Below are 24,895 nucleotides of genomic sequence, written 5' to 3' on the forward strand. Positions count from 1 at the left end.
TTGCTGAACTTCATGAGAAACCGCTGAGCCCTCTTTTGAGCTGGCTGTACCGTGTTTCTTTCCCACTGCTAGTCCCAGTCACCCCACGTTTTGGCAGCACCTGGTGTTGTCCGCCCTTGATTTTAGCCCTGCGATGGGTGCCCAGCGTCACCCCACTGTGCTTCTGATTCGAGTGTCCGAGGGGACTGTTGGCAGTTTCTTTCCCTGCAGTTGTTTTCCATTCTTGGGTCTTGTTTTGTGGAGTGTTTGCGCTGATGTTCTGCTGGTTTCAAAATCAGATTGTGTGTCTTTGTTAACAAGCTGCAAGTGTTCTTTATGCGGTCGGGGGACCCATCCTTGTCTAAAAGTTTTGGGAGGACATGGGGGCTTTGTGTGGGTCAGGGCGTGTGTTGCTGGTTGGCGATGCAAAGTGGACGTCTTCTTCCAGCCTTTCACGATTACCAGGCTTCTGTCCGTTCTCGTCTCCAGCAGTCTCTGTGGAAATTAGCCGTGCTTTCAGATGCCCGTGGTAGTCTCGCGTTGGGCGGCTGTCGCTTTGTGTGGTGAGTTGTGGTGACCTGCTCCTCAGTGCTGCTTTCCCTGCCTCACTTCATCTAGACTTTATAGTTTGTACCTTATTTTGAGAAATGAGATGCCTTGTCTTTCTTCCTGATTGTGAGTTCGGAACCCTGTTCTCTGTTGTCCTGCAAGGGGCCTGATCTGTTGGTGACTCTGACCTCACTGGCCGTGGGCCTGCCCGTGAGTCACAGATGAGTCTGGGGATGCATTCTGCTTCGTCAGGGCCGTAACCTGGAGCCCCTGTCCTGTACCTGCGTCTTGCTGCGTTTACATGGCCCCTTTCCGCCCCTGCTCTAGGAAGGATGCGTCGCGTGCAATGACAGTGCCACCTCTGAGCCTGGTGGAGACGAAGCACACTTAGGAGTAGAAACTGCGTGGAGCTGCGGCATTGCTGCTGGCAGTGTCTGACCGCAGTTCCAGCCCTGTCACGTTTGTACAGATCCCTCTGCCTCCTGTAAACGTCTCTAAACACTGTGCGATGGCAGGTTTCCTCCGCGGTGGCTGGCGACGCAGAGGCACACAGGAGGGAGCTGCAGTTCTTCATGGAGCAGTTCTGCAGGGTCATCAGGAACACGGACGCCAGCAGCAAGGACTTATCCATCGCCATCCGCGGCTACGGACTGTTCGCGGGGGTAGGCGTGGGGTAGGGGTTCCGCCGGAGGGCCAAGGGGATCCGGTTCCCTGGTTCTGAGCAGCGTCTGACTCTTGTGACGATGCTGTTCTTATTTGCTGTGTGCTGGGTGGTTCTCTCAGTGCTCGCTGTGTCCTGGGGTCGTGCGTAGGCGTTACCTCAAGTACGCAAGCTCTCCTGCAGGCTTTTAGGGATCTCAGTCCACTTTACAGATGAAGAAACCGAGGCCCAGAGACATTGGGTAACTCATGAAAAGACACACAGTTACAATGGACAGAACGAGACAGAACCCCAACGTGTAGGGTAGAAATGCCACGTTTCCCTGCTGCGCGGCCCTGCCTGCCACCTGTGGAGGGAACTTGTGGTTGAGGAAATGTGCCACCTTAGCCAGGGTCCTGACGACCGACAGGGCCGTTCAGGGAAGTTGAGAAGAGACGTTGCCACCCCCACGTGTGAGGGAGCGGGTCTGTTCCCAGCCTCTCACCCCTACGTGTTCCACCCTGACACGTCCTCATTTCCTTCCAAACAGTCCTTTCCCCTTTTTAGAAATGCTTCCTTTCCATTTCTCTCTGCTGCTCCTTTCAGCATACTGAGGGCAGAGGAAACGGTATGTGAGGGGACTCAGAGACAACCGAGAGCAGGAGTTCCCAGCTTCATACCTGTGGTCTAACCACCATGGACATGTTCGCAGTAGTTAGGTGTGAGCACAGGGCCCAGGTAGGTGTGTGCACGACTTAGGAGGCTGGAGTGTGGTGGACAAGGAGGAAGGGAGAAGACTCTAAAGAGATAAAGGAGCCAGAGCCTCGAGGAGACTGGACTAGACTTGAAGTCTGAAGCAGCCTCTGGACACCTGCAGCTGGGCAGTGGGCGGTGCAGCCAGATCTGTGAGTTAGGAAGGTGGCTCTGGGTGCTGATGCCACGTGGTGTGGTGGCCTGTCCCAGTTGGGGTTTGGTTCTGTCCCTTCTCTGGGCGACCGGCCTCCCGGGGTAGGGACGGCGCCTCATTGGTCTGATCACTTCCGTCTGCCCGGTGCCTAGAGTTCTGGTGATGATCTCCAGATGTTTTGTGTGCTGTTAAATATTTAGAATGTATTTATAGGTTATTTTCAAAGCATCTTTATAAGATGCACTGTATTTTTTCACCATTAAAAAGCTTGTTGATGTTTAGTCTATGATAATGTGGCTTAACACACCTTAAGTATCATTACTTGATGTTGGTGAAATCGGTCAGCATGGTTTTCCGTTTCCTAAAGCCATGCAAGGCTGTAAACGCACAGGACGTTGACTTCATGTACGTGGAGCTCATTCAGCGCTGCAAGCAGCTGTTCCTCACTGAGGCGGAGACTGCTGAGGACCACGTGTACCAGATGCCCAGTTTCCTGCAGTCCATCGCCAGCGTCCTGCGTCACCTTGACACAGTGAGTGAGGGAGTTCGCTCAAGGAGGACAGTGTTAACTCCTCCATCTCAGCCTCTCAGACATTGTGAGGCGCAGGGCAGTTACATACCTTCATTTCAGGCTTCACTGGTGACAGTTTTCATTAGTATTTTGTATTGGTACAATTTTTGTCATGAAACTTTACTTCTTGTTCCCAAAGCTGGGAATAATTGTTTGTTACTTTTAAAAATCTTTCTAAAAGATTGATTGCTGCTTGGGATAGAATTGCACCCAAAGTATCACTCAGTTTTACTCTGATTTTTTTAGGCAATCACAACAATGAATGGTAAGCCAATACCAGTAGATTAGATCATCAGCCAGGTTTATCATTTCTCTGACGTGTGTCTAGTTGCGTTATTTTGACCCTATTTGTCTTGCCCCTGTTTTTATCCCCTCCTCTGACGGCTAGTCTGCATTCATTTCTGGTAGGTTCCTGAGGTCCATATCCCTGTTCTGGAACATCTCGTGGTCGTGCAGATAGACAGCTTCCCACAATATAGTCCAAAGATGCAGTCGGTGTGCTGCAAAGCCATAGTGAAAGTTTTCCTGGCCTTAGCAGAGAAGGGACCCGTTCTCTGGAATTGCATTAGCACTGTGGGTAAGTTCGGAATGCATTCTTGTTTTTATGGTGATGAATGATGAATACGTAACATACTGTGTGATGTAGATAAAAAACATCTGGCTGTCAAGTTCTTTTGTATCTTTGGACTCCTGATGTTTTGGTGGACCAAGATCTCCATTTCTGTCCTTTTCAAAAAAAGTTTTTTCTCTGCCTTTTGGTTTTGAGCCCTAACAGTCTAAAATTTAAAACTACAGATATTAACAAATGTAGGAGAAAATTGAGAAGTAAGTTAAATTTTAAAAATGACTCAATTTTGTTGAGTGGTTGTATTTTTCAGTGTTTCTTTCAATTTTGTTTCTATTTTCTTTTTTTTAGTGCATCAGGGTTTAATCAGAATATGCTCTAAACCTGTGATCCTTCAAAAGGTAAACTGAACCTATAATTTGAAAATTAGTCTTTTGCTGTCTGGAAGGTTAGAGATGTTGGACTTTGCTGTTTGTGAACATGCAGAAGTTGCCCTTTTATTTATTAGCTGTGCTTTACATTTTGGAGCGTGTAGGACGTCGTATCTATGAACTTTTTCAAGTGAATAAACGTCTACGTGTTGAAACATCCTTAAACATAACCTTACTGTTACAGACACACTTTTATGAAAAGGAAGATTTCCTCTTGAAAGTCTAGGACAGTATACTTGGGCACATGATGGAAGGCAAGTCTTAGGTGCTTAAAGTGACAGGAAATAGGATGAGACAGGGTTCTGTGTGAGAAAGTGAGATTGATTTTTTTATAACACAGGCCTGGGGCAGTGTTTTGAAACATTTGTTAGTACATGTTAGTCCAGGCTAGAAAAATCATGACTTTTTTCCAGCTTTTTCAGTATGCCTTCACAGTGTGCTGTCTTCATTACTCAGTCAAGTTGAAGTCCCTGGCTGGTGGCTGTTGTAGCTCGGAGAACTCTGAAAATCAGAGCCCCAGCGTCAGCTTGGGTGTCTGTCCTCCCACCAGGGTGCTGAGCTTGAGTCTGAAGATGACCGTGCGTCGGGGGAAGTTAGAACTGGCAAGTGGAAAGTGTCCATGTGCAAGGACTACGTGGGCCTTGTTAGAAGTCTCCTGAGCTGTGACCAGATGACGGTAAAAATGACAGTTGTAAAGCCAGAGAGGTGCCCTGGCCCCTCTTTGCTGGTCTCCGTAGTCGTGCACTTTGCAGACTCAACTCTTTCAGAAGTACATGTTACTAACTTCCAGTAGTTTTTTTTTTTTTTTTTAAAAGAACTTCAGGTAATGAAAAATTAAAACAGTATTAAGTTAGGATAAAGTGAGACTGGAAAAAATCAATTAAAAGGAACAAAATCATAGCACCTACTTAAAATTAATTCCTGTAGCTGAGTCCTTATTTTAGCTTAAGAAGCAGCTGATGCTGGGTTGTTCTTTCTGACAGGCCAGCTGGGGGGTGGCAGAAGCGGGGCAGTGTGACCACCATGGGGGAGCTGCGCTCTCTGTAACGGTTAGAGAGAAGCCAGCTGGCTGACGGGCGTGCAGGGGCTGGTGCACAGCGACTGTTCCCCGGGGCGAGAGTGCGGCTCCTGCCTCCAGGTGCACCTGCTGTGGGCCAGGTCATGACCAGGGAGTGATGCCCAGGAGAAGCACGTTGTCAGCAAATCAGACATCCTGTCCTGTGAAAATTGCAGGGTTTTTTTTTTTTACTGAGGTAGAATGGTAGATCAACGTTAATGGTTTACCTAAAGTATTTCTTTCTTACATGTGTTATTAGATACGAGGGCTTTGTTTTTGGAACAGTAGAGTATTTTACTTTTAAATAATAGATTTAGTACTTTTAAATCCATTCTGAGGATGGATGGACATTTACCCATGTGTATGTGCATGTGTGGTTGTGCATATGTGCACTGCATGTGCATTTGCACAAGCTTCAGCATATGTCCGTGTGTCGCACACAGACGTGTGTACGCACAGACACACACGCTCATTGGGGTGAGTTCTTTGACGAGCACTGGCCTGCACCTCACCTGCTCCTTCGTACTTAGTGTGCGTTCCGCGCCTGGGCTGTGTCTGTGTGGCGCTGTCCCGGGAGTTGGGGGAGGTTTCTGCATTTTGCTGCTTTGGTTTGCACAGACGTTGCCATGATGTTAAGTACCCATGTGCATCTGAATGAACCATGATACCTATACTGATTCTTTTTTGTACAACATTTTGAAATTTACTGTTTTTCTTTACTTTTAAAGGATTCTTTTTTAGCAGATGAAGCATTTCTCTCTCTGAATTCCTCCCTTCAAAGTCTGAGTCGTTTGCTATATGATGAATTTATAAAGTCAGTTTTGAAGATTATTGAGAAATTGGATCTTACGCTAGAAAAGCAGACCATCGGGGAACAAGAGGTTAGATTTGTCAATGAATAACTTGCATCATCATTATACCAACTCTCTGCTGCAGTGTTTGGGGCAAATAGCACATTTGTAAACAGGAAATTGGCTTCTTTGGTGTTGATACGTGTCGTCGATGCTTTTCAGATGAATAGCCTGAAGTGTAGAAAACATTATCTCCTAGATTGTTCAGAAGTGATTTATGTGTTTAATAAGTTAAAGCAAAATCTTCTGGAAAAGTTGTCACGAGGGTAGTTTCTCATCCCAAGCAAGAGTCAAGGGTCCGGTCTTGTTTAGTGTACAGGCGGCTTTTTGTGGAAGGCGGGAAACCTGGGCCTCCTCTGGTTTATGGCCAAGGAGATGCCAGGCTCTGTGCTTGAGGCGGGGGCTGTGGGCAGAGGCGCAGACGTTCTGCACTGCTTTCCTGGCCTGGGGCAGAGGTCAGACCTGGCGTGAGGCTGCCACGCGGAGCCTCTGTCTGCTCTGAGGGGTCTGAGTAACAGGCCAGGGTGTGGGCTCCGTGGAGAACACGCAGGCTGCTTTGGGGTCCGCTGGCTCTGGAGTGGGTTTGCGTGTCTGTGATAGTGCGTGTCATCCACTGCCCTGCCCAGAACCTTGCGGTTAAGGGGGTGCGGGGACAGAGGAGGGTTCTTTGCCATGTCCACGCTGCTGCACTTGTCATGTCCTGTGTCTACACAGGTGACGGGTGACGGGGACGCCGGTGTGTGTTCTGCTGCTCTGGGTGCATTTTGTTTATGCACCTTAAAAATCATGTCATTAACAGACACGCCCAGAGGGTCTCACCTGGGCTGTTGGCCCCACACCTGCGTCTGTGTCTCCTGCTCCCTGGGCGCGTTCTTGGTTCCTCTGCAGAGGGTCAGCTGTCCACTGTGTCATCCTTTCCCACTCGAGCCTTGTCCCCTTCAGCTGCGAGCCTGACTGCTTGGTCAGCGTTTCCACCGGAATCTGAAACAGACCTGACCCTGGTGTGCGTGTACCACCACCATTAATTATGGTGGCTGCTCCTCTGCTTCTTGGTCTGGAGCGTCCAGGTCCTCCATCCGGTCCCTGCAGCTCCTTTGAGAAACTGTAGCCCTGTCGTCTTTCTGTGTCTGCACCTTCCTTTCTCTGTGTTGCATCCCCGCTCTCCTGTGCTGTGGTCTGCAGGCCACTGTTCTTGTCCACTGTGCTGCTGGGCCGTCTCCACCTCCTCGCTTCTGTGTCCCATCCTCTTAACCCCGGCCCTGGGCCTGCAGATCCCCCGGTGAGAGACTCATGCAGTGTTTCTTTGGTGCAACTACTTTCACAGATTGGCAGTGCAGCTCCTGGGATGTGGGTGGTCCCAACTTCAGATCCAGCAGCAAACTTGCATCCTGCTAAACCTAAAGACTTCTCAGCCTTCATCAACCTGGTGGAATTTTGCAGGTATTTAAAACATTCGATTCGTTTAAGAGTGGAAGTGATCAATTATTGGCTATAAAATGGGAAAATCACTTGTGTAGATGTAAGAAATGAATTAGTAGGACTTAAATATGAAATCGCTTATATGAAACTTTAAAATATATCTAAATGTAGCAAATTTACCTTTTTAAAAAATATATTTAAAGATCTTTAGGTAGTAAAAGTAAGGAATATGGATACACCTGAAAATGCTCTATAATGGATTCATAGGTTATGATTTTTCCTTTTAGATGCAGGTACTGGGAATTGAACCCAGGACCTGGTGCATGCTAAGCACCCGCTCTAACCCTGATCTGTACCCTCCCCCCCATTATGATTTTGTTTTGATTATGTCCTTTATAATTTCAAAGCTGAATGAAAATAGTATGAGAATTTCTACATTAAGCTTTAAATCTGTTTTTACAGAGAGATTCTTCCTGAAAAACACGTAGAGTTTTTTGGGCCGTGGGTGTGCTCCTTTACGTATGAATTAATTCTGCAGTCCACACGGCTGCCGCTCATTAGTGGTTTCTATAAATTGCTTTCTATTGCTGTGAGAAATGCCAAGAAAATAAAATATTTTGAGGTGAGTGTTTCTGGGGAGACATTGAACATTCCTGTATTTCTTAGTTTGCACGAGTGTGTGCGTGCATTATGAGATATGAGGGTATAGCATATTGCGGTTTTAAAATCTACTTATTTTATTACCTGTATTTTTAAAAACTGATGATGTGAGTGGCAACTGGATGATTTAAACAGTTAACTAAGCGTTTTTCTGTTCTGATTAAAAGCACTTGGTTAAGTGTGTTAGATGCTGGTGCCAGGGCCAGCATCCCAAGCCTCCCTGGGGAAGTCTTATGTCCTCTCCAGGCTCATCTAGTTGGAAGGCTCAGTGGCCTGTGCCCTGGGCCCCTGGGGGCTCTGGTGGTGAGCAGTGAGCAGGCGTCTCAGCTCCCAGGTGTGCTGAGCGGTTGGGGGAGTGGGGCGTGGACTTAAGCTCCTGCTTTGATCAGCCAGCACCTTCCACCTCAGGCTGGTTTCTCTCTGGCCTCTGCCTGAAGTGTTTTCAGGGCTGATTTCCCTTCCCCTCTGCTCGAGGCCCTCTCTGTAGAGTGAAAGTGGGGTCCCCTCAGAAGGAAGGCTGGGAATTGCCAGATCAGGACCCAGAACTACCTGGTTACCGTTCACTGAACTAATTCACTGTTTTATTTGACAGGGAGTTGGTCTGAGGAGTCAGAAGCAGTCTCCTGAGCACCCAGAAAAGTGTTCTTGCTTCGCTTTGTTTGCAAAATTTGGTAAAGAGGTAATTTTAAATTTATCCAGTGTTATCATGGGCTATTTAAAAATGAATGTATGTTGGAAAAAATCCTGGTGATTATAAATGGTCTAATTACTTAAAAATTGGTTTGCTTAATCCGCATGGGGATTAAGGGATTAAAAAACATTAATAGAGTAAATCACTGTGCTTCAAAGTCCCCTGAGTTTTCTCAAAATAATTCGAGTGATGACAACTCAAAGCTAATAGATCCTTTAGCTTTTCCACATGATGGGAGTTAATAACTCAACAGATGAACTTCCCTGAGACGAGTACTTCGTTTTCAAACGAACGTGGCCGCGTCAGATAAGGCTGCGTGATTATTTTTTTGTATTTGAGAAGACTGAGAATTGCAGGCCATATTCAGGTGCACAGCTCAGCTCCTGTCTCCTTTCTTGCAAAGGTGTCAGTTAGAATGAAGCAGTACAAGGATGAACTCCTGGCTTCCTGCTTGACCTTTGTCCTGTCCCTGCCATACAACATCATTGAACTCGACATCAGAGCCTATGTCCCCGCGTTGCAGGTGGGTGTGTCCCACGCGGAAAGCACTTCCTAGAAAGCTTGGAAATTTCCTGTGGCTGTCACAGTGGGCACTCTCCTGCCAGGCTCCCTGGTTCAGGGTCTGCTGCTGCCACGGGACGCTGGCAGGGTGCTTGGAGCGGAGGGCTGTGGGACCAGCCTGCCCCGTGCGGTGGGCGTGTGGTGGCACCAGCCGTCAGGCACCTGCCCTCCAGCCTGTCTGGGTTCTGGCAGAGGAAAGACTTCTCATTAGAGACAACTGGTCTTAAATTCCCTGCGTTTCATTACTTTTTTGTGCTACCATACAGATGGCTTTTAAACTGGGCCTGAGCCATACCCCGTTGGCGGAAGTAGGCCTGAACGCGCTAGAGGAGTGGTCAGGCCGCATCTGCAGACATGTGATTCAGCCCTATTATAAGGACATTCTGCCCAGCCTTGATGGGTATCTCAAAACTTCAGCCTCATCAGGTAAGGTTTGGAGGAGCTGTGACATGCGTCTTAGAATGGCTGGTGTCGTGACTCCTGGGACTGTGTATTTGTTCCTTCGTGACTTGAGTCCGGCACATTCAGGATACGTCTGGTTGGGTTTCTGTGGCCTCCCAGTTCATTTCAGTGTGATTGGGACATAGGAGGTATAACTGAGGTATTAAACCTGCTTTTTATTTTACTCACTTACGTCCTACCAAGATTTATAAAATCTTCAAGGGTAATAACTCTGCCTTAAGTATCTCGCACTCCTTATAGATCCTAACGTACTGCCTTGCGAAAAACCTTTTGTTTAATGTGTCAAGCTGGGATTGAAACTATAAGGAAATCCAATAGTAATTTTATATTTTGACCTAATCTCACCTGATTTTTATTGGTTTTCAAATGTAACTGGTGAAGCGCTAATGTTGATTAAGAAGAACAGGCACGCGAGAAATAGGGGTGGGGAAAGGTTAAAAAAAACTCGTCTGGCCAAGTCAAGAAAAGTAGTACGTAGAGCGAGGGGCAGGAACTGCTTGACCAGAGCGCAGCGGACATTGTGGTTAGTTGGAGCACAAAGCAGGGTCCACTGGAGAAGGACGCTGAGTGCTGGTGAGAACTTGCGTGTTTCTGTCATCACAGTAGGAAGTCGAGTGTCAGTTTGTGAAGTTTCATCTGTGTAAATCATTATTTTGTTGTCCAGTTTAAATCCTGTTGGTTTGGAAACCGTAAGTGAAAAGTACGTGACAGCTGCACTCAGGGTCTGGTTTTTACCACACCTTGGTACATACTCAGATTTCATGAAGGAAGAGTCAGCTTTGGGATAGGAATAGCAAGTGTTGTTCAGAGACAGAAATGCCAGCTAGTTGATGTCTGTAGCTTATGAATTTAGTCTGTCAGTTGGCTCATTGAAAAGATTTGTATTTCTTTTAAGTTAAGTTGATTACCGCAATTCTCAGCAGAGGATTTGTCTGTTGAACATGTGCGCTCAGATAATTAGAGAGAGAGAGGGAGGCGTGGGTCAGTCTGCATCTCGGCACCCTGGTCTGGTGGTCGCGTGGCTGTTAATTCCGATGGGACTTCACGATCCCCACACACCACTCAGGTGGTGGCGTCCAGTTTTGGCTCTGGAAAGAAAACTTTTGTATTTGTAGATTCTGTAAAAGGTTTTGATTCTTTTTAAGAAAGTTTAATGGAAGCTACACTGTGAATGTTCTTATTCCTCATGGAACTCTCACTGTGATAATTTTACTGTCCTTCGGTGATTCCTCCGAATCGATTATTACTGTCAAAGTGGCAAAGTCGTGGTTTTTCCAGCACCATCAGCCTCACCTAGTTGGCCCTCCGCCTAGAGGAATAACTTTTTCACCTGTTTATTTCTTTATGTTAGTAGGGACGTGTGGCTTCTTCCCTTTTCAGCAGGTCTAATCCTTCTCTGCTCTCTCTGACTTTGGAGCTCAGCTTGTCCCAGATCTGACCTGTGGGTGAGCGGTGGGAGCGGCCTCGCTCCCCTGGGCGGCCCCCTTGCCAGCCTTTCCTCAGTCCCGCCTGCCTGGTCTTGGGCATCAGCCCCTGCTCCAAGGAGCCATGTTTCTTTTAGTCAACAGTGGTGTTTAGAACTGAGACAACCACTATTAATGTTTTTCGCTCTAGGAGTTTTATTTTCAATTGTAATTTAAATTCGGATTTTAATGTCTGTATGGCAGTGTGTTCCCTTGTGTTCATCAAGTAAATGAATGGTGCTGTTTACAATGGGCTTTTGTTTTGTTTTGTTGGCAGATGAGACCAGGCATAGCTGGGAAGTGGCAGCACTTTCTCGGGCCGCCCAGAGAGGGTTTGACAAAGATGTGCTGAAGCATCTGAAGAGGACAAAGAACGTTTCGTCAGTAAGAAACCCCTTGTATTTTCTCCACCTTCAGTGATGCAGAGGTCAGATGCTCATGCGTGTGAAAATTAAAATTCTTCATTTAAAGTGTTAGTTATTCTTACAGTTAAATTGGGATACAGTCTAGAAGTAATTTCAGTGTATATTTAGCAATAAAAATGTGGGCTGGGGCAACTGGTTGTTGTCTTGGTCTTGCTTCCTTGTTGGTGCAGCGCTGTTGTGGGTGTCTGAGGTGCTCACTCACTGGTGAGCTCTGAAGTACGTCGTTCTGTCAAGGGAAGCTCTTGGCAGCTGGGTTTTTCAGTGGTAACCGCGTAGGAGCGGTGTTCTAGATGCGGCGAAAGTGATGTAAACAGAGAAAACTGAACTCGTGCGGGGACAGTTCCTCTCTCAGGCGTGCTGTGAGGAACGAGCTGTGAAGACCTTGGTGTGCAGAACTGACACTGCAGGCTAGGGGAGCGTCTCCCCCTGCCCGGTGGGCAGCTTTGATCGGGAGGCCCGACCGAGACGAGAGACGCTTCTGTCTGAAAGTTTTCTGCTGTTTTGTCACATGTAAGAGAAGCAGGGCAGTTGGAGGGCATGTCTCCAGGTTGTGCGTCTCTTTGCAAACACAGGACCCCGCCCCCAGGACAGGGGTCTCGCTGTGGCCCTGGGTCCCAGGGCAGGGCCGGCGCTGCTGTCACTGGTGACGTGTGCACTGTGCGGTGTGGGTGGTGCTGTTGGACCCTTCGCACCTCGTTAAACCTGGGCCCCGGCGCGCAGGCGTCCGCACCTCCTGCGTGACGTGACGGAGCGGGGGGGTGCTGGGCTTGGGGTGCTCTGAGCCGGGAGCCTGGCAGCCCTTTTCCTCAGCACCACTCTTGTGATGGGGGAGTCAGATAGATGCCGCTGTTCAGGACCTGGCAGACGTTTTCTGTAAAATAAAGGGCTTGAGAGTGAGCCTCACTTGAAAGAAAACATCTGAGAACATTTGTTGCCAGTGGTAAAATTAAGGCTTTTACATGGAAATTAAAATCCTGTAACGCTCACCACGCGCTTAACAGCATCTCGGTGCTTACCACGTGTGATCTTTTCGCGCGTACACCGAAGCGTGGCAGCACCCGGAGAAGCCGCGTAACCTGGTGAAGCAGGGTGTTGAGATGAGCAGGACGTCATGCCCCCTGGTCACACGTGGGATAGAGACCCACTCAGTGCAAGACAGACCGGTGGGTCCTCACGCAGTAAACTGCACAGATGCACTGACTCTGCACCGTAACTGAGCTTTTGGGCACTACTGCTTGTTCAGGTCGGGAGCTGTGTTGGAGAAACCACGGTTACCTAGAAAGACAATTAAAACACTCCTTTTCCAGCTGCAGCCACAAGTCTGTCACAAGTGTGAAATTGTGAAACTGCCACTTGCCTGAGGTTGTTTATTTGGGAAATACAGTTACTTTTCCTAAAAGTATGTCATTTGTAACATGTAACTGGATTTAGTATTTTTTAATAAAATGATAACTATTTAACATCTAAGTTTTCACTCCTAATGTGCTAAATACTCGTAAATACCACCCATGTAAACAAAAGCTCTCTGGGGACCCTCAGTATTTTTTAAAGCGTTCTGCCAAAACTTGGAACCGCTGGCCTAAGAAACAGATGTCTGAGTGCACTGCTGGAAGAGATGCGGCTTCCTTTCATGAATTTGCAGCCGAGTTAACCGCAGTGCCGTGCAGGGTGTGAGGATCCTGAGTCGTTTTCTTTCATGTCATGACTGTAATTTTTAACTCGGTCGTCACCATGTGTGTGCGTTTGTTCCCTTTGCAGAATGAAGCACTGTCCTCAGAAGAGATAAGGGTTAGAGTCGTACAAATGCTCGGCTGTCTCGGAGGACAAATAAACAAAAACCTCATAACAGGTAACCTTTCCTGAAAATAAGTTGACCCCTGTAGATGTATTTGTACTGCCATGTGGATGCATATTCTCATGTTTGTGTTTTCAAGTAAGATTACAAAGAGTCATATTTTGCCTCGAGGAACGCTTTGACTGTGCCCTGCAGCCTGCGAGGTCCGTCCACACGCCACAGTGCTGTCAGCTCATGGGAGTGCTCTAGCGTCTTTTCCTTAATTTTTTTTTTTTTTTTTTACCAAGTACCTGTTATGTGCCAATAGGCAGTTTTTAATTTAATCTTCAGAAACTTTTCATTGTTATAGCAACCTTTAACAGTTATTGAATATCATTTGGCAGACACTGTGGTAAACACTTTACATACATTAACTTTTTTTTGCCAAGAAAATAGCATTTTAATTTTGAAATGTATCAGTCTACATTAATCAGAGCATTTTCAAGCAGCTAGAAATATGTATCTAAAATAAAGAAGTTGTAACCATAAATCATAGCAAAGCTGGCAATATAACTAAATTGGAAATGAGTTTACAAAATAAATGAGAACACAAAAACATATAAAATAAGTGTGGTGCTCATTGCATTCTTTTGGGGATTGTTGTGAGCGGGAGAGGAGAGAGGGGTGCGTGCAGTGGGAGTGAGATGGCGGCATGTTCCCGCTGTTGGAGCGCGGCCCCCGACACAGGTCAGCCTGTGCGCAGTGACACTGTCTGCTGTCCTCGTCAACCTGGAGTCGCACATCTTGACTTTCCAGTGGCATCCTCATCATCAGTAGTCGAATGACAAAGCAGCGTTACTGCGTCACGAGCGCTCCGCCAGAACCTCCTGCTGGGGCTGGCGGCTGTTCCTTACCTCATCGTTAGACACGATGTGCAAGCTTTCTAGTCCCTGATAACATTTTCCCCTGTACAAGGACAAGCATTTATTGAAGTTAGTTTTAAAATTTTTGTTTTGGTTTCGTTTTTTGAATTTTTAATTGCAGTACAGTTGTCTATAATGTGTTAGTTTCAGGTGAATAGCAGAGTGATTCAGTTATACACACATATGTGTATCTGTTCTTTTTCACATTCTTGTCCATTATAGGTTATTATAAGATATTGAATACAGTTCCCTGTGCTGTACAGTGGGTCCCTGTTGTTTATCTTTTTTATATATAGTAGTTTGTATCTGCTAATCCCAAACTCCTAATTTAGCCCTCCCTCACCCCTCTTTCCTCTTTGGTAACCATAGTTTATTTTCTGTGTCTGTGAGTCTCCCATTTTTTGAAACAGAATCTAACGACACTCTAATATTAATTAATCGTTGTGTCAGGAATTCAAAGTTATCTTTTTTATATCTTGTATTCTTAATACTTGGATATTTTTAGATTGCTTTTGATTGGAATCACCATTTTTGATTAGTAAAAATTTATCTGTACTTTTATTTTTAAACTTTCATAGAAAGTGGACTGGTCACGTTTGGCATTTAGGAACTTAGAACCTCTATTAGGAAAACAAGTGTTATAAAGAGGTGTTTACTTAAAATATTGTTCATCTTTCATTTTCCACAGAATAAGCAGCTTTTACTGAACTTAGAAATTAAACATTCCAGACTGTTAGACTTGTCTAGAAGTGATTTTAGTTCAAGTCAGATTTGGGGGTAGTGTGTGGTGGCCACTTCGGGTCAGTGCCTGTCTGAGGGCTGGTTTCACTAGTGACCCTAACAGCCGAGTGAAAACGCGCTTCTGGTCTCTCTGAACAGCTGCGTCCTCCGATGAAGTGATGAAGAAGTGTGTGGCGTGGGACCGAGAGAAGAGACTCAGCTTCGCGGTGCCCTTCCCAGACATGAAGCCTGTCGTCCACCTGGACCTGTTCCTGCCTCGAGTCACGGAACTGGCCCTCTCGGCTGGAGACAGACAAACCAAGGTACTTCTGTGCCTCCTCACTCACTAGTCTGAGTCTGCTTGTGAGACGCGTTGTTAGGACGCATGGATACGTACTTCGTCACTTCTGGATTCTGTGTAGTCTAGTAATTAGAAACCATTCTGTTACCAGAAGTCTGTGTCATTGATAAATGGGAGTGAAACGCAGGTTGTCCCAATAGGGAGTAAGCTGGAGGAGCGCTGATGTACCAAAGCCCTTCGTAGGAGAGGGCACAGGGCGAAGGGCGTCTAAAGGTGACTTTTAGTCTGTGCTCTGTTATCTCCTCAGCCTGAGATGAGAAACAGGTAGTCTCAGGTTTGTATCTTAGTTTGTGTGTTTCCAAAGTTTGTGCTTTAAAAGTAAAGTTACTAGAAGTGGTGGTCGAGAGTGCGCTGACAGGCGAGCGGAGCTCTGCAGTGCAGCTGGAGGGACCCGGGACTGCCCTGGTCCCGGCGTGTAAATCCCCCAGATCTCCACTCGCACCTTCTGGACACAGAGCAGAGTGCACATAAGTGCTGCTTCAGCGTGTTGCACTGGCTGCGTGGGGTTTCTCTGTGAGGGGCCGCGTGGAGAGAACGTTGACGACTCAGGCTTGTTGGGCCCCTGGCCTGTTTCAGGTCGCGGCCTGTGAGCTGCTGCACAGCACGGTCGTGTTCATGCTGGGAAAAGCCACGCAGATGCCTGACGGCGGCCCGGGCCCACCTCCGCTGTACCAGCTATACAAGCGCACCTTTCCTGTGCTGCTCCGACTGGCGTGCGACGTCGATCAGGTGAGTGCATGGTTTTGAATTTGAAACAGTTGCAAAACGTAGGGAAAAAAAAAAAGTCTGGTTCAAGCTCCTCATGGCTGCACTTGGGAACCACTGGGGATCTTTAACCCCTGCCGCCTGGCTGCTGCCCCTCAGGGACAGGACCTGGGGTTGGGACTCTTCAAAGCGCCTGGCGGTTTTTGAATATGTACCACAGAGTTTGGGGGGAAGAATCACTGTTGTTGATAAAGTTTCTGAGAGTTGAGCATCCAAAGCTGAGTTTGCTGTGGGTCCTATCACGTTGGGGCTCACAGTCCCCCAGGAGTGAAGGAGAGGGGAGAGCAGGGCCGGAGTTGGGGAGTGTTGGCAAGTCGCCTCTTCCTCGAAACTTTGTGGACTAAATTCTCCATTCCTGCCGTGACCCAGGAAAAGTCAAATTCTCACTTAATTTCATGAAGCTAGCAGAACCCTGATATCAGGGTGCACATGCAAAAAAGAAATCTAACACAAAATTCGTTTAAAAATGTAAATGGGAAATTCCTCAGTGTGGCTAGGAGTGAATACAACCCAGCAGTGTATTAAGGTGAACGTGATTAAACAGTATTTGGGGGTGACACTGGAAATGTGTCACAGAAACAGATTTCAGAAGCAGTGATCCTCTCTGTGTAAGCCAAAAAGGCGTTTGTTTTGGTAAACCAGGAATAGTTTAGTTTTATCTTTAAAATGACGAAGAACAGTTACGTGAATGTCACAGCCAGTCATCCCAGCCCTGCAGCACTGGAGCTGCCTTGGGCTTTGGGGAGGGATGGGGTGGGCTGGTCGCAGGCACCTCCAGCCCCTCGGAGCAGCGCCTGTGCGGAGTGGATGCTCAGGACGGCCGCCTACGTGTTTACTCAGCTGCCTACACTGGTCAGTCTCCAGGCCTCTGATCAGGCCCTGAGGTCCCTGAGGGCCAGGACGTTAGAAAGGAAGGAAAAAGTATTTTGACTATAATTTTTTAAAAATCTGGAAAGCTCAGAGTATTAACTGGTAAATCTAAGTATTAATAAAGGGTAAGGCTGATGAATTACAAAACAGGCTGTAGCATGCCAGAGCTCTCACACGCCTCCTTGCTAGTGTCGACCACCGGAGAACACGTACAGTCGACAGTATTCCGTTCGTAACAGCATTGAGAGTGTAGCAATAAAGCGCCAAGAAGTGAGCTTCAGTGTGCCAGGCACACGCGTGCCTCACCAGGATGAGATGAATACGCTGTGCACCTGAGGAGTCGGCTTTTCCCAAGTAACTCAGTAGATCTGGTGTTGTCCCAGCAAAAAGCCTGGGATTAATTTCATTTTGAACATACAGAGTAATCTGAAAGAATAGTTGCTGGAGCCTAACCAAGAACAGTTTTGAAAGCGGAGAGAGCTGAAGGGAGTTGCCCTGACAGATGTTACGAAGCCGTGTTGGTCATAATGGGGCTGAACTGGTGCATAGATGTGTCGCTGGAAGAGGCTGGCAGTTGGAACGGGGACCAGCTGTGTACAGTAAAAACTACATGTGGCCGCCGAAGGGGCTTTTTAAGTTAGTGAGAAAGGGATCGTTTAATAAATACTATTAGTGCAGTTGCCTAGCATAGGAAAAATTAATTTCAAATTAGAAAGATTTGGTAGGAAAAACAACTATAAAGATATTACAACGTGGTGAATTCTGGCGTGTCCGTCCGGCTTGGGACCGTCTTTTTAACTGATGAGCTGTGCTAATTAATGTGGAAACGCGGCGGTGAAAGTGAAGCCTCTTCCCCCTGGGGAGAGGCGCTTCGCCCTCTGCAGAGAGAGCCGAGTGTATCCTAGATCTTTGCAAAACACGTTTTCACAAGTGTGCGTGTACTGTTTGGTAGATAAAAAGCAGGATCATGACACTCAGAAGCACTTTCTTTCATGTACAAAATGTGATTTCTGCTGCTTGCGTGGATTTGGTTGCCATTACATCATAGGCGACTTTCCATAAATTTTCGCAGGAAGAGAGATTTTCAAACAAGATATTGGAGGCAGATATATAGAAGAAAAATGTTAGTGTATTGATAGTTTTGACTTTGTAAGTGTTCAAAACTACCGAATGGCACAAAACCCACAATTTTGACATACACATAATGTGGGGAAAATTTTTGTCACATTTCACTGAAGATAAGATTTTTAAAATGGGCAAATGGGTAAAGAACAAAAACAGGTAGTTGATGAACAGGGAAGACATGGCCAAGAAATACGTTTCAGTTATTCAACCTTTTTAGGAAATAGGGAAGTTCAAATTCAGATGATAGATACCGTTTGCAGCTGCTGTCAAACACATTAAACATTGGCGGTGTTTGGTGTTTCCAGGCACGTGGGGAAAGGCCTGCGCGTCCTGGCAGATGGTGCTGTGGGCCGTGGAGGCTTGGGGGCAGCAGCCCTTGTCCAGGGAGGGGGAGCTCAGAGTGGTGTGTGTGAGACACTCATAAACTAGGGGTGCCTGCGTTTCTGACAGGATCCTGGCGACTGGATCATAGTGTATCCATACGCGAGGTACCAGGCAGCTGATGAACATACTGATAGAGCCTTTGTGTTTATATGAGAAGTACTCAAAGTTAAGAGGTTACAAAAGTGTGCGTTTATTTGTACACACATGTGCATTTACGTATTTAAATGTGCACGAATGAAATATACTGAAAGTTAACAGTGATTCTGAGTGTTACCAGTGGTTCCCTTTGGATGTAGGAATGTTGATGGTTTTCTCCACTTCTGTAATTTCTGGAGGGTGTGTGTGTACATATATATAATTTATGTACTAGGAATAAAAAGTTTAATTTCTTTGGGGAAAAAAAGTGATGCTTTAAGACCAGGCTGAACTTCCAAACTGAAAGGTAAGGCTCTTCCTTTCACTTTCAGTCTAAAAATTGCTTCAAAGTTTAGAAAGACAGTTTTTGGAGAGAAGTATCCGGCTGCAAGAGGACTCTTGCTTAGTGTGAGCTCCAATACGTTGCATGTGATTGTCGACCTGGTGTCGTCACGATGTGGGTGAGCTCGGTGCCAGCGGGGATGTGAATGCCCCTGGGTTTCCTGGGGATCCTGGAGGCCCGTGTGCATGAGACTGAGAGATGTGTGGGGCATACAGGTGGGGGATCTGCTTCAGCTGTGCTGGGAATGCTTTATTCTCCCTGGAGGAGAGGATTAGCTGCGTAACCGTTTGTCCCAGGCAATTCCTCTTGTCCAAAAGGATAACGAGACTTCTGTCCAGGCGTGAGAGACGTGGTGGGTGGTAAAGCCAGAGACCCCTGGTGCGCTCTGGGCCCTGGAGGGACCGTGCGCATTTGGGAGGGTTGGGGTGGGAGCCCAGAGTCCCTTCCGTCCAATCTCCAAGGAGTAGCTCTCTTTCTCCCTCCTTTCGGCAGGGGGAGGAGAGGTGCCTCTTCTGTGTGTCCTGTCTGCAGGACAGCTCTGAGGTCTGCAGTGGACGGTGACCTGCGTTTGGTTGTCACCACAGGGTGTGAGTGGGGCGTAATTGAGTAACGATGATGCCTGTGGTCCTGGAGGCCTTCCTGCGCACATTCAGGATCGAATTCATCAGGACGAGTGTCTCAGCCAGCACATTTGCCCCGCTATCCTCCTCATTAGAGGAACCGTCGGTTTTGTATGCATATCTTTCTTTGCTGGACTCCTGCGAGGGAAAGAAGTTGGAACGTGTTCATCACGGAATCTAACTAGAGACACCACTGTGGTGTTACCGCTGAATTTTGCTCCTGCCGTGTGTGTAGTGGAACTCTGTTTGATACGAAGTTAACGTGGAGAAAATAAATTCTGATGGTGGTGTTCCTTCAGGTGACGAGACAGCTGTTTGAACCTCTGGTTATGCAGTTGATTCACTGGTTCACCAACAACAAGAAGTTTGAGAGTCAGGATACTGTTGCCTTGCTGGAAGCGATCCTGGTGAGTAATGTTGGTCCTGCTGGACCCACACTCAGCTTGAGCGGAAGTTCACTGTCAGGGGTCAAGATGGAACACTTGGCGGGGCTGCGTCCTCCCTTGTAGAGAATCTGTGGGGCCATTTTTTTTTTTTTAAACATTTTTTTATTGAGTTATGGTCGTTTTACAGTGTTGTGTCAAATTCCACTGTAGAACACACTTTTTCAGTTATACAGGAATATACATACATTCATTGTCACATTTTTTTCGCTGTGAGCTACTGCAAGATCTTGTAGACCTTGTATGTATTTCCCTGTGCTGTACAGTATAATCTTGTTCATCTATTCTACATTTTGAAATCCCAGTCTGTCCCTTCCCACCCCCCACCCCCTTGGCAACCACAAGCTTGTTATCTGTGTCTATGAATCTGTTTCTGTTTTATATTTATGTTCTTTTTTTTTTTTTTTTTTTAGATTCCACATATGAGCAAACTCATATGGTATTTTTCTTTCTCTTTCTGGCTTACTTAGAATGACATTCTCCAGGGAGCATCCATGTTGCTGCAAATGGCGTTATGTTGTCGGTTTTTATGGCTGAGTAGTATTCCATTGTATAAATATGCCACCTCTTCTTTATCCAGTCATCTGTTGATGGACATTTAGGCTGTTTCCATGTCTTGGCTATTGTAAATAGTGCTACTATGAACACCGGGGTGCAGGTGTTATTTTGAAGCAGGGTTCCTTCTGGACATATGCCCAGGAGCAGGATTTCTGGGTCATATGGTAAGTCTATTCCTAGTCTTTTGAAGAATCTCCATACTGTTTTCCACAGTGGCTACACCAAACTGCATTTGTGGGACTGCATTTTAATGAACAAAATGCCAAATTTCATTACTTAAGTGATGCTTTTGAATATCTGCAAGCAAAAATTCACTTTTTTTGTTTTGCTCTCCTTTTTGGGGAGATGGCTGTAGATTTGACAGGCTTCACTTGCATTAAGGCAGTGTGTGTGTGCGGGTGTGGAGGGTGAAAGGGGAATGAGAATGTTCTTAGACGTCTGTGAGTTGCGGTATCCTCTTTTTTTTTTTTTTTTTTTTACTATCTGTAGTGTAATAGTTCAGATTAAAGGGAATTTTTTGAGCTCATGCAGTTTTCTCCTGCATTCTGATTCAGTTAACTAACAGCCCCTAGAAATAGCAGCTCTCTGTTTGCATAGAACGATCCTGAGATTGCAGACTTAGAACTGTTAGGACTGGTCAGAGGTACACTGAGGGCAGGAGCAGTGGGGTCAGCCAGGGCCTTCCTATTTTTTCACACATTTTAGTTTTCTGAACCTGTGGGAATAACTTTGCAATTGATTTCTTTAAATGTCCTCTTAATTGATTTTAGCTGTTACTTCAACCTGTAATTTTGTTTGTTGTGCATCGACTGCAGAATCAAAACCCCCAGCGGAAAATATAGCACGTTTGTCCAAACAAACGTCCTTTAATTCCACGTTTTTGCAGGCTGGCTCCCACTGGAATCAGTGTCTCTCACCTTCTGTTCAGTCTAGGGTGAGATGTGTCAGTCTGGGCATCAGGACGCTGCATGTAGCACTGCCGTCCACCTGTCTGGCTTGCCGGGTGGGTCCTGGGCATCCCAGTGGTGTGTGGCTGTGAGCAGTCCTACTGCTCTCGGAGACCCCTTGCTGGATGCCACCTCTGGGCTGTGGTCGCTGCTGAACATTTTAAATCAGGATGGTGACATGACTGCACCTGCGGTTTAATCCCCTGCAGTGTCTGCCAGTGACTCCTGCCTGGGACAGATACGTTTAATTAAATTTAACTTGCAGCTTATTTCATTCAGATGGATTTCGTCTAATGTTTCCATTCCGCTTTTGATCCTTGAAGGCAGCTTAAGTCAGGACTTCACAGGGAGTCGGGTGAAAGATGGTGTAAAACGGGACAGGTGCAGAAAGAAAAGGTGGAGGGGAAGCGAGGGCTGGTGTGACCCTCGGCATGGCCGCAGTCCCCGCGGGCCGGATTCCCACATCTGTGCCACTGCTCCGAGGGGCCCCCAGCACCGCCCCCCGGTTCCAGGGTTCTGCCCCCTTCCTGAGTCCCGGTGAGCACTGTCTGCAGAGGTTTGGGGGTGTCAGAACCCCCGTTTCAGTGTCTCCGTACTTGTCCGGTTAAACTTCTCCTTCGTGCATCTCAGAGGGAAACAGAAACATCCACATTTCCTTAGCCTTTTTCCAGGTGTTGAGGGATGGGCCCCCGTGGAGCAGCTCTGTGAGAGTCCACCACGTCTCTGCGTGGCTTGTCTCTGGCGTCACAGCTTCCCCGGGCCGGCAAGGACGTGAGCCTCTACCCTCAGTGAGAAGGCTGCTACGAGGTGGCAGCAGCCTGCGTTCTCAGGGTGCAGTCAGCTGTGTTTCTCAGGGAAAGGCTGCTTTGTGGTTTGTAATTAAAGTATTCTTCCTTTTTTCACGGATTTTTCAGTTTCTTAATGTGTTTAAAAGGAAGCGTCTCCACTGTGTCGGAAGGAGCTGGCTATTAGGCCAGGTTCTAGACAGTCAGGTTGCTTTGACTGGCGCCTGCTTTTCCTGAGCGGCTCTGAAGCAGTGTTCGTGACATGTGCCACTTGTGCTCAGAGGCAGACCGGGATATTCACTCAGTTGTCATTTTGTGCTTTGTTTCAGGATGGAATTGTGGACCCGGTTGACAGCACTCTAAGAGATTTCTGTGGCCGATGTGTCCACGAATTCCTCAGATGGTCCATTAAGCAGACAACACCACAGCAGCAGGAGAGCAGCCCAGTAAATACCAAGTCACTTTTCAAGCGACTGTACAGCTTTGCACTTCACCCCAGTGCCTTCAGGAGGCTGGGGGCGGCTCTTGCCTTTAACAGCATCTACAGGGAGTTCCGGTGGGTGATCCTCCAGGGGGCAGGGGGGGTGTGTGTGTGTGTGTAAAGGTCTTTATGTTCTTGGTGGTGACTCTGTGAAGTGGCTCAGTGTTTACGATTCCACGTACTCATGTATCAAGCATTTACTAAGTGGTGACGTTCTCGGTGCTGTGCTGTTTTCTGGAGATTAAACAAGGAGTCAAAATGCAGTTTGCATTCAGGAGGCTCAGGAAGTCCTGAGAACTGCATTCAAACATGGATCTACGCACTCTGGAAAGCACAGCAGGAGATGTAGTGCAGGGTCTCCTGACACAGTTCACATTGTTTAGGGGGGCTCCCTGTACTGTTTACACTTGGGGTGGGACTTAAAGGACAAGGGAGGCAGCCCGAGCGTTTCAGGAGGGGACAGGGCAGAGAGAGACAGGACGACGTGGAAGGAATGAAGGCGGTGCGCTCCTGGCTGTGGGGTGTGAGGTTTGGGTGGGAGCGAGAGGAGACTGGCCGGGAGCCTCTGTCTGCAGAGTTCATGGTGAAGGGGACTTCCAGAGCCCAGTCTGTGCAGTGGTGGGAGCAGGGAGGGGCACACTTACTGCTCCTTAAGTTCACCTGCCAGCAGCTGCATGCAGCAGTGGGTCTGGGGGCCAGGACGCCAGTGCAGGGGTTGCTTCACTTCCAGGGAAAGACGGTCCCTGACCTCAGCTCGTGGAGCATCTGTTCACTGAGTGTTGCGGGGCCGCATGCTGCAGGGAGACCAGATGTCGCCCTTCCTGAAGGTGGCATTTGACAAAGGGGTAGGGAATATTTCATCAGTCACACAGATGAAGGTGAAACTTACAGCTGAAATCAGGGCTTTTGAGCAGGGGTACCTGACTGCGGAGGAGTCCTGTCGTGAGGAACCTGACCTCGTTTAGTCAGAATAGCTTGGTTCAGGAAGTGGCAGCTGGGACAGCGGTGACCGAGTGTGACCGTGCGTGGTGGCTCACGCTGGCCAGAGCACCTGTGGTGACGGTTCTGTAACATGTGGATGTTGGACTGTGTTGCGCACCTGAAGCTGATGCAGTGGTGTATGTCAGTCCCACCTCCACGGAAAGCCCTAACCTGTGTAGAGTTTACAGACTCATGAAAATGAAAGAAGTTCCTGCACACTTAGCACCCAGGGTTAGAAACAGAATATTATCAGTATTTTGGACCCGCCCCTGCCCTGAGCTCACCGTTCTCCTACTGGAGGTCACTTGTTCCCATTTTGCCTTTCGGCTGGGTTGCCTGTGTGCACCCCGAGCACTGTGCTCCTGGTCCTGGAGAGCAGCTGCCGGTCGTGGGCACGGTGGGTGAGGTGGGTCGGGGTCTTCACTGTCCGGGACAGGATCCTGGGACACCCTGCTGAGCAGGGACTGGCATCCGCTTCCCTGGGAGTAACGGGAGCCCGTCCTGAGGAGCTGGGTGGACCAGGTCCCTTGTTAGTCCTGGGAAGCAGAGCCCTCCAGGGATGTGTGAGGGAGACCTGCAGCTGACGTGAGGAAAAATGCTGTCCAGGGACGTGCACTGCCCTTTAATTTCTGCCCGCGGCTGTCCGAGTCAGAGCACGGTCGGCACGCTGGGCTGGGCCTGCGCAGGAGGGAGCCTCAGGAAGTGGGGGTGCCGCTCTGCCCAGCGTGTGCAGGCTGCAGCACCCCCTCCCCGTGAGAAGCCGTCTGCGCTGGACGGGCCGCAGACGTCACTGTCCACGTGCGGCGGGTCTGGCTGTGAGAGGCCCAGTGCTGCTGTTGGTGCTGACTGCCTGTGGAGACGTGGAGAGCTGTCAAAACTACTGTGTTTTACATGAATGTGGATGAGGTACCAGGTTTCCTTTCAGCTGCATGCAATTTTAATGAGGTGCGTGGAGTGTGGTCAGAACAGCGGTTTTAAGGTTACGTCCTGTGAGTGGAACTGCAGGTGAGGTAAGTGCTTATATGGGAAAAAGCCAGGGCTCCTGGGTCTGCTCTGGACAAAGCTGCTTCTTTGAGAAGCGTCTTAGGTTGTTTGGGGTCTGAAAACACATGAGCCGCTCTTCAGGACAGGTTAGTGGAGGCGCGCTTGTTGGCAGCACGGCCTTCTTCCTCGTCAGGCGTGTTTGCTGCGCTCTCAGCTGAGGCGGCGTCCCTTGTGTTGCAGGGAGGAAGAGGCTCTGGTGGAACAGTTTGTGTTTGAGGCCTTGGTCACATTCATGGAGAGCCTGGCCCTGGCCCACGCGGACGAGAAGTCCTTGGGTAAGTCTCGCCCGCGCCGTGTGCCGCCCGCCTGCCTTAAGGGCGGGTGAGAGCTCCTCCCGGGGCCCCGGGGTGCTGTGCCCCAGCCAGGGTGATGAACGCGAGGGAGACTGTGCCCTCCCTCCCAGAC

General features: G+C 48.0%; 1 protein-coding gene across 1 annotated transcript in view; it reads left to right on the forward strand.

The window, feature by feature from the left end:
* The window catches only part of PRKDC (protein kinase, DNA-activated, catalytic subunit), a 118,707-nt gene that overhangs the window by 11,773 nt on the left and 82,039 nt on the right, over window positions 1–24,895 (forward strand). Inside the window, 18 exon segments of the mRNA XM_032470027.1 lie at window positions 1,044–1,190; window positions 2,443–2,607; window positions 3,055–3,223; window positions 3,563–3,612; window positions 4,193–4,318; window positions 5,428–5,580; window positions 6,875–6,990; window positions 7,432–7,591; window positions 8,222–8,308; window positions 8,724–8,843; window positions 9,148–9,307; window positions 11,084–11,190; window positions 12,990–13,080; window positions 14,808–14,971; window positions 15,586–15,738; window positions 19,551–19,658; window positions 22,314–22,540; window positions 24,671–24,765. Of these exon segments, the coding sequence (XP_032325918.1) occupies window positions 1,044–1,190; window positions 2,443–2,607; window positions 3,055–3,223; window positions 3,563–3,612; window positions 4,193–4,318; window positions 5,428–5,580; window positions 6,875–6,990; window positions 7,432–7,591; window positions 8,222–8,308; window positions 8,724–8,843; window positions 9,148–9,307; window positions 11,084–11,190; window positions 12,990–13,080; window positions 14,808–14,971; window positions 15,586–15,738; window positions 19,551–19,658; window positions 22,314–22,540; window positions 24,671–24,765 (2,398 nt within the window).

This window comes from Camelus ferus, chromosome 29 (genome assembly GCF_009834535.1).
Source record: "Camelus ferus isolate YT-003-E chromosome 29, BCGSAC_Cfer_1.0, whole genome shotgun sequence".
NCBI lineage: Eukaryota > Metazoa > Chordata > Mammalia > Artiodactyla > Camelidae > Camelus > Camelus ferus.